Genomic DNA, 9,346 nt, shown 5'->3' on the forward strand with positions numbered 1-9,346 from the left:
GAAAAATTGTAAATTCCTTGGGATTTTCAGGAAGAAATCTGGCAAGAGCAAAATAACTTGCAAGCAACGAAGCATACTACCCGCTTTGATTTTTTAAAAATCAAACTTGAAAGTTTGACCAAGTTTATAAAATAAAATAGCAACAATTATAGTACCAAATTAGTTTTATTAAATCTAATATCGAATATATTTTAATAGTTTCTTTGTTTTATGTTTAAAATATTGTTATATTGTTATATAAACTTGATCAAAAACTATAGAAGTTTGATTTAAAGAAAAATAAAAAAACGATTTAAACAGATATAGTAGTATAGATAAGAGAGAATGAAGAGAAACATCTGCTATGCAAATGCAACTGTAGAAGCTCACCGTTTCACCGAACCCAACCGGAATCTCTTCTCTCGATCAAAGCCCAAAGCCCAAGCGGGCCATGGCCTAAACCCCCCAAAAAAACCCTACTCCAAGCTCGGCTCCTCCTCCTCCTCCCCATGGCCGCCGGCGACCACCTGCGGCCGGGCTCCTACCTCGGCGACGTCTCCGCGCTCTCCTTCCTCCCCTCCTCCCCCCGCCCTCTTCTCCTCGCCGGTATCACCTCCACCTCCTTTCTCCGTGCGTGTTTCCATCACTGAATGGGTGGGTGATGTGCTGCTCGCGTTGCTGCTGCAGGCACCGGATCGGAGCTGCTCGTCTACGACGTCGACGCCGCCAGGCTTGTCGCCTCCTTCCAAGTGTTCGACGGCGTCCGCGTCCACGGCATCCAGCCCCGCTGCCCGGACGGCCCGTCTCCTGGCGAAGTCACCGTGGTGGTGTTCGGTGAGAGGAGGGTGAAGATTTTCAGGATTCGCGCCGACTTCGAGGATGGCGAAGCGTGCGGCGTGCGGTTGGAGTTGGAACAGAGGCTCCCCGGATTTGATCACTGGGTGCTGGACGCCTGCTTCCTGGAGGTATCAAGCTTAGCTCTCTCTCTCCAAGGATCTTAGCTACTTGCCTCTGTGGTGAAAACCACTATTTACTTAATGGTGGTTAATTTGATCTGGGAGCAGGCTGATGGGCTGCTCGCGATCGGTTTGAGTGACAATTCAGTGGCATTATGGGATTTGAGCCAGCGTGTGTTGCATGCCCGAGTGAAATCGCCAGGTTAGATGAGCAATTGAGCATCTCGGTGTTCCGTTTGTCCTTACTAGATATGGTATCTTCTGTGTGCTCAAAGCTCGGTTGACATTTGATTCTGGTATTGTTTTCCGGATGCAGAGAAGTGCCTACTGTATTCGATGAGAATGTGGGGAAACTCTCTTGAATCTCTTCTCGTGGCTTCTGGAACAATTTTAAATGAGGTATGTTTTTGCAGGCTCTGAGCTGTTTCTCTTTCAGCTCCACTCTACGCCAAGTAAAGCTTGAGATAAAAAGAACTCTTTGGTTTAGGGAGAGTTTTATTATATAGAAATTCGCTCTGAGTAGTAACTTTATTTCGCAGATTCTTATTTGGAAAATTGTACCCCGAGCTCTGGAAAAATCTTTGTTATGCTCATATAAGAGCAACACTCTCGGTGTAGAGGACTATGAGAATATGCATATTAGTGATAAGCAATATATAACAATTCATCTTGGAAGGTTAAAGGAACATGAAGGTTCAATATTTAGAATAGCTTGGTCCTCTGATGGATCAAAGTTCATGTCTGTTTCCGATGACCGTAGGTTGGTTCACTTTCCCTCACTTCCCTCTGCATTCTTTACACTGGATTTTCTTTGCTTACTTATCGGGCTTCTGGAACATTTTTTTGTTTCGACGCTTCTGTCTTCCGTATTACTTGTATCATCTACCTAGCTTCGTTGTTATGGCAGTGCTCGCATCTGGATGTTGAGTTCTCAGTCACAGAACTTTGTCAATAAGGCAGATGGACAAAATGATGTTCAGATTATACCGAAACTCACACTTTTTGGGCATAGTGCTAGAATATGGGATTGCTATGTATCTAATTCTGTAAGTTGACCAAACTTTTTTTTTATAACTTGAATATAGTTTAAGTTTCTAGCTGAGCTTATCTTGATGTTTCCAACTGAACCGGCCTTTTAGTTAGTTATTACAGTCGGCGAGGATTGTTCTTGTTGCATCTGGGCTATGGACGGAAAGCTAATCAAGAAGTTCAGGGAACACATGTAAGTTGGGTAGAGCACTTAGTTAGATTGTTAGCTGGAGTTTAACAATTTGGACGGGAAGAAATGTCTCCGTTAGGATGACTTAAATTTGCGGTGCTGCTTCCATGTTACAGCGGCCGAGGAATATGGCGGTGTTTATATGATCCAAGCACACTACTGCTTGCCACTGCTGGGTTTGATTCAGCCATCAAAGTGCACCATCTTTATAACTCATCTTGTCATGACAAAATGGAAGACAAGGTGGTCTCAGACGATGTCAATTATGATTCTGAGGTCTTTTCAATATCATCCCCTACAGTGTCAGGACAGTATGGGCCCATGGACAGGTATGGTGTTTCTGTGATTTGTCATAATCTACATGTTATCTCTATTTTCTGTAGTTTTGTAGCGTGCCAGTGAAAGTAATTATTTGTTTGGTTCATCACAGCAAAAGTGAGTATGTACGATACCTACACTTTGTAAAAGAAAATGATCTCTATGTTGCCACAAACAATGGATATCTGCATCATGCTGAGCTCTCTAATTCCAACAATGTAAGATGGACCAAGGTTACTCAAGTTGCTGAGGTGGCACCGATTATTTGCATGGATGTTATGGTAATGCACTCAGATATTTCACTGAATAGGGATGATATCATTGCCCTTGGAGATGGACGTGGAAATGTTACTGTTGTCCATTTAACTGCCAGTGATCTTGGACCTAAAGTGAATTCATCTTTTACCTGGCCAGCAGAAAAAGATAGGCAGCTACTAGGAGTATACTGGTGCAAATCTCTTGAATGTAGGTCTGTGGAATGGCTGATCTTTTTTTTTTTAACTTAAACACTTCAGTCGGCAGGCATTCATTGTTCTCGCCAATTTCCCTTCTCCTTTGCAGACACATTTTCACAGCTGATCCTAGAGGTGTGCTTAAGTTATGGGACATAAGGAATGCCCTTTTTTCAAATACCCTTGATATCACTACATCTCAGAAGGTTCCTCTTATTGCTGTGTTTGAATCTTCCTTTGGGGCAAGAATCATGTGCTTAGATGTGTTTCCTCAGGACGAGGTAACTATTTTAGAACTTTCCACCTTCTCTTTGAAGGAAAAGTCAAACATGCTGAATTGCTGACTGATGTAATATTTTGTGTGAGCAGCAGATGGTAATGTTATGGTTGTAGGAATGTTGATTGTATAGGGTTATGTAGCTAGAATGCTAGTGCCTGATTCATACCAAGCAGAAAGAAGAGCCAAATAAGGAAAAAAATTATTTGGTAGCCTGTTTGGTAGAAGAGAATGCTATGACCCTGCTAGAAAGAATGAAATAACTTGAACATAGTTTTCATGGACAAAACATATGCAACTGTGACATGTGACGTTTCTCTTATTCCATGCAGGTCCTTGTAGCTGGTGATAAGAAGGGTAACATAACTGCCTTTCATTTCCCTAAAGTACTGGTAGAACATGAGAGCTGTGGGACGCAACAGAATATGCCTTCATGTGATCGTTTTAAAGGAGCTCATGGAATTTCTAGTGTCACAAGTGTTCGTATAATTACCTCAACTTCTGATCATCTTCAAATTCACACCGTACGTTTAGAGTGCTTTTGTTATTCCTTTGATTGAGTTCATGAACTTAGCCTAGCATTCACTACTGATCCTTGAACATTTTATAGACAGGGGGAGACGGTTGCATTTGCTTTTTCAAGTATGACAGAAATGTGCAAAAGATTGAATTTTTTGGAATGAGACAAGTAAAAGAGTTGGGCACCGTTCAATCCATCTTTCCTCCTCATGCCTCAGAAAAGCAATTGCTTAGCACCTATGCAATAGGTTTCACTTCTGCCGATTTTATCATTTGGGACCTTGAAAATGAAACAAAGGTAAGTAGGTACATGCTGTATGAATTGGGACATTAGAACATAGAACCAATAGTTTACTTAATCTGTTATTCTGAATTTTCGTCTTCTGTAGCTGCTTCAAATATCCTGTGGAGGGTGGCGCCGTCCTTATTCATATTATCTTGGCATGGTCCCTGAGTATCAGAATTGTTTTGCCTTTGTTAAGGTTTGTGTTTCCCCTGCTTGTGGTTCGTTCTCTCTTTGTCGTGCTGTATTTGCAAGTTTAGATTGCATTTATATGGCTCTTAGTGTGTTGACCACTCTATACTCCTTACTGTGTGTGGATTATTAAATTATAAAAGTGAGTCACCTGAGGTGCTATATATTTTTGCTCACATAGTTAAATTGATCCTGTTGGTTTTCTAGCAGGATCATAACATTCACATTCATAGGCACTGGGCACCATGTCAAGACAAGAAATTGCTTCCTCAAGTTTTCCATATGCAGTTCCATGGAAGAGAAGTGCACTCTTTGTGCTTCATAGATCCAGCAGGCTATTCAAATCCTGAGAAGAGCTCAAATCTGTATATTGCAACAGGATGTGAAGATGGAACCATGCGACTTACAGGGTAATGATTTGTCTTTGATACACAAGCATCTAGCACGGCTCGATGTAACTTTCTGGTTCTCTATTCTATGCAGTGTTGAAAAAGCATAGCTGTTCATTTCAGGTGTTCTGTAAACGGTATAATTTTTTGCAAGGATTTAAATGATACCTTTTGGTCTCGATGTTTGTTACAGGAACTCAATTAATAGTGCTGGAAAATGGTGTTCCTCCAAGCTGCTGGGGGAGCATGTTGGTGGATCAGCTGTGAGAGCGACATGCTTCGTGCAGAAGGGCTACACATCGTTAGATAAATCATGTAACATCATCCCCAATGGCAACTCTGATGACACTTTAGTCAAAAACAAGGATAACATTTCCTTATTAATATCCGTTGGATCAAAGCAAGTCCTGACTACTTGGGTTTTACAGCCTAAGGTTGCAGAAAATAGACATATCTGTTCTAGTGGCTTAGATGTAGACTCCAAGCAAAGCTTGAAAGGTGATTCAGCCATGACATTTCAATGGCTTTCTACCCACATGCCTCCAAAGCTTACCAATAGGTTGAAAACTGGCAATGTAAAAAATAATAATGAGGAAGGGGATTCCTCTATGATGCAACCCAACCAGTTTATTGTGGATCAGCTGGAAAATGACTGGCGTTATCTTTCGGTTACAGCATTTCTTTTGGAACATCCTTCCACCAAGTAAGATCTGATAATCTACACTAGTGCACTGCTGACAACATAGGGTCTAGCGTATCCTTTTGTATCCTCTTGAAATAACAAGGATAATCTTAACCGCTTCCTTTTTTGTCAGTTCGACAGTGTGTTTTGTTGTTGCTGCTTGCTCTGACGCTACAGTCGTGCTCCGTGCTCTTCTTTTGCCTTCTAGGCTATGGTATGCACTATAAATTTGTAAACTGAAGTTTCTATTTTGTAGTATTATTGGCTGTATAACCAGCTGTTCCTTTTGTGTACAGGTTTGATGTTGCCTTGTTGGCTCCACAGGGATCACCAGTTCTGGTGCTCAAGCATATTATTGCTGCAGCTAGTGTCAACTGCAAAGGCCAGTTCTGTTTTTGTTTTGCTTTTACTTTTTCTTTGTGTGGGTGTGTGGGGTGGAGGTTTTGAGGGAAAGGTGTCTGATAATGATTTTCAGTATAATGAAGTTCTAACTCTGGTTTTCAGACACCGCAGACCATGGAGATACATACATTGTTGTGAGTGGATCTACAGATGGTAGCATTACTTTCTGGGACCTTACAGATACTATTCATGGATTTATGCAACTAGTATCAGAGACTCAACCACACATGGTTATTGATTGCCAAAAGCGGCCCAGAACAGGAAGAGGAAGTCAAGGCGGTCGGCGCAGGTGGAGAACACTGCCGGGCCGTTCTTTGAAAAAGATAAATGAAGAGACATCGATCCCTGATGGGAGCATCCCGAATACTCCAAATGCTACTGAAAATACATCTGAAACTTCTAATGTGGAAGAAACTGATGCCACAAACCAGAACTATGCATTCTCAAATTTGCAATCGTGTAATATACCTGAAGTGACACCAATGCACAGATTCTCCGGTGTTCACCAGTCAGGCGTCAACTGCCTCCATGTCTCAGAGATGAGGGCTTGCTCGTACTCGACACCTGGCATGTCTTACTGTGTCATAAGCGGTGGGGATGATCAAGCTGTTCACTGTTTCAGTTTTACATTAGGATCTCTTCAGGATTGCGCAATAAATACAAGCCTAGACTCACCTGACAATGGTGCAGTTAAAATTATTTGTCAACATAGGGTTCCTTCTGCCCACAGTTCAGCAGTTAAAGGTCTGTCACTGTTAGTTCCAATTTAGTAACTTATCCCTTTCACTTTAATCCTGCTTTGATGAAGTAACTTATGCATTTGCATGCTTGTCGTAGGCATCTGGACGGATGGCATATGGGCTTTCTCTACTGGCCTTGATCAAAGAGTAAGATGTTGGAAGATGGAGTCATCTGGCAAATTCACTGAGTATTCCCATGCTATCATCAGCGTACCTGAGCCAGAAACTTTGGATGTTGTACATGACCGGTGAGGCTTTTCTGTGTGCATATGATTTCCTTATGATCTATTGTCTTCTGAACTCTCACGATTGTTGTATTTTCAGTGCAGAGAGGAAATACTGGGTTGCTGTTGCTGGAAGGGGAATGCAAATGGTTGAGTTCTTGTCAGCAGAAAATGACGAGGAAGAAATATCAAAATGACTCTTTTTTTTAGATGAGATGTTAGTTCATTTGGTGTGAAACAGGATGCCCACCAGAGAACTGGAATTTTATGTGGACTTCTGCAACTTGATCAAAACTTTGAAATATGTCAGGCAGAACTTACACAGCATGCCGACCAGGTTGGTGCGGGTCTGCTTGAACAACCTCATCGCGCTGATCGAGCAGTGGATTGTGCGAAGTTTAAGCTGTAGTGCTGTACTGATTTCACTCATGGTGGACGGTGACAATGGCAAGTGGAACTGTCCGTCTGTCCGTCCAAGTTGATGAGAGCTTGTCACCTAGTGGATTTTCCTGGCTGGACGAGCAGTGGCGGCGTGTCATGACAACTAGGAAGTATGCAACTAATGACTAACGTGACATGTTTGTTGGTAGGAGTGATTCTGCAATCTTTAACCGACCACGAACCCATGATGTTAACTGGTGAAAGATGACCAGATTCAAGAGTGATTCTGTAGATTATTGAACCAGCCATGAGGCCGTGATGTTAACTGGTGATAAGGGCTTTGAGCTTCATCTAAGGTCCATTTCTTTCTTTTTACTGATGCTGTGGCAAACGTTTCTCAGTTGTGGTGGTAGATGCTGCACAAGATGGTGTGCTTTGCTTTGGTCCTTCCTGGTCCATTTATTCCGTCAGTCAGGCTTTCAGACTTCAGAAGTTCAGAGACTTCATTTAAACTGGTGTGCCTCTGTCTAGAATCCTATGTTGACTGGAGTTATGTATCTGTCTTGACCGGTCAATCCCAAATTTTGATTGGTGATGATAGAACTTAAAACAACCCGTTTTTCATGGACTTTGTTGGGTCAAATCTATGGTTTTTCAATTGTAAATTTCCGAAGAATGGTGCTATGTTGTCGCCTTTTTTTTTGACATTTTAAGTTTAGTCGATAACTAATTTTGTTTATTTGAGACCAGCGTCGTCATTAGCATTATTTAAGCAGGATACCCGTGCACCTACAATGGATGGAGCCCATGGCTGATTAGCCCCATGTTAGGTGAAACCTATTATTACAAAATTTTGTCGCATGGTGTCTGTCTGTCTGACTTACTGGGAAAAAAAAGAGGCTACTGAAATTAAGTCCAGCTTAAAATGTAGCATCTCATTCTTAAAATCACCTACATATAAACTCGTTCACACATGTCAAGTCCCAAAAAAGTTAAATACTTTGCATGAATTAAACCATGTGGTCCACCGCTTATATGTCTCCTCATCAATTCCTTGAGCCTCATTATTGTGGAAACCGCTTCAAATGTTATCCATAACAATACATGAGTCGTTATAACTCAATCTCTAATAAACCGCTTCAAATGTTAGCCATAACAATACATGAGTAGTTATAACTCAATCTCTAATCTCACCTGTTCTCCTAGCTTTCATCTCTCATCGTTAGGCCGTTAGCTGACAGAATGCCTTTCCTTTTGAGGTGCATTTTACCAACCCCACAAAAATTCCCTACTACACTGTACTCCAGCTTGCAAGTGAGCGTTTTCTTACGTACTAATAGTACCATATACTATCTCCTTTTCCTAAATGTTTGACGCTATTGACTTTTTTAAACATGTTTGACCGTTCGTCTTATTCAAAAACTTTTGTGAAATATGTAAAACTATATGTATACATAAAAGTATATTTAACAATGAGGTAGGAAAAGAATTAATAATTGCTTAAATTTTTTGAATAAGACGAACGGTCAAATATTTTTAAAAAAGTCAACGGCGTCAAATATTTAGGGATGGAGGGAGTATTAAGCGTGTTAACGGAGCTTATGCCTGTGGATGTATGGGAACGAAAAGCATTCTCTATGCAACCCGCTGAAATTCTTTAGTAAGCTTGTACTTATGTTTATAAAATGGAGAGGATGTTGAAGGAGTTTTTTTTATACTAATAATATGAGTGTCTGTTTAGTGTGCGTGTGAGTTGCCTCTATGTATCTATGTAGTGGTTGTGAGTATTCTTAGACTGTGTTCAGCAGGGTTCAAGATTCCCGAATGAAATTCCCAAAATTTTGGAAATTTCGGTTCTATTGAACTTCCTCGATATGATATTATTTCGGCCGAAATTTTTAAGTTTTTTCTTTTTTTTTTGTAAATTTAGTAATATTTTTATAAGTTTGACCAAAATTTGTTCAAAAAATTCAAAATATATGATCAACATTTTGGTATATCGTCACTCCCGATACAAATGCCAAAAAGAAAGATTGAACCGTATTACTTTGATGTAAAGCTTTTATTATCTTCAAAAGGAAAAAAAAATGTAACAAAGGAAAACCCTTCGGTGAACCTCCACAAAGTTAAGAGCGCCCCCAGTGCTGATGCTAAACAGAAATTGAAGGTCAACTCCAAATCTCGTGCAGCCAAGAGACACGTCACCCCGGGGAAGCAGTTTAAACTTCAACCCGACCAACCAGGTCCATTTCCCTTTTCTTTTTTCTTTTTTCCCAGGCATAGACGAGAGAAACCTTCGAGAAACCAGCGAAAAAGCGGCTCATTCCAGCAGG

General features: G+C 41.0%; 1 protein-coding gene across 4 annotated transcripts; it reads left to right on the forward strand.

Moving 5' to 3' along the window:
• Window positions 1-414: 414 nt before the first annotated feature.
• Window positions 415-7,697, forward strand: LOC127767391 (uncharacterized). Of its 4 annotated transcripts, none has more exons than XM_052292718.1 (20): window positions 415-585; window positions 667-944; window positions 1,044-1,137; window positions 1,252-1,334; window positions 1,475-1,695; window positions 1,843-1,981; window positions 2,075-2,157; window positions 2,271-2,483; window positions 2,585-2,941; window positions 3,034-3,205; window positions 3,534-3,725; window positions 3,812-4,018; window positions 4,110-4,202; window positions 4,403-4,605; window positions 4,778-5,287; window positions 5,400-5,480; window positions 5,563-5,648; window positions 5,771-6,412; window positions 6,506-6,656; window positions 6,738-7,697. In XM_052292718.1, exons 1-20 carry the CDS (start codon window positions 489-491, stop codon window positions 6,784-6,786), a joined length of 3,951 nt encoding a protein of 1,316 aa, XP_052148678.1. In that variant the 5' UTR covers window positions 415-488; the 3' UTR covers window positions 6,787-7,697. The 4 variants fall into 4 exon arrangements, with proteins under 4 accessions (XP_052148678.1, XP_052148677.1, XP_052148675.1 ...); XM_052292717.1 differs by having other exon boundaries at window positions 416-585; window positions 5,780-6,412; window positions 6,733-7,697; XM_052292715.1 differs by having other exon boundaries at window positions 417-585; window positions 6,733-7,697.
• Window positions 7,698-9,346: the final 1,649 nt, after the last annotated feature.

Source organism: Oryza glaberrima, chromosome 3 (assembly GCF_000147395.1).
Source record: "Oryza glaberrima chromosome 3, OglaRS2, whole genome shotgun sequence".
NCBI lineage: Eukaryota > Viridiplantae > Streptophyta > Magnoliopsida > Poales > Poaceae > Oryza > Oryza glaberrima.

Excerpts from the sequence above, each read along its gene's own strand:
- LOC127767391 (XM_052292715.1), top strand. The coding sequence starts at position 489 with ATGGCCGCCGGCGACCACCTGCGGCCGGGCTCCTACCTCGGCGACGTC. Across the intron at positions 586-666 it reads CCGCCCTCTTCTCCTCGCCG|GCACCGGATCGGAGCTGCTC; the intron begins GTATCACCTCCA and ends TTGCTGCTGCAG. Across the intron at positions 3,726-3,811 it reads ATCATCTTCAAATTCACACC|ACAGGGGGAGACGGTTGCAT; the intron begins GTACGTTTAGAG and ends AACATTTTATAG.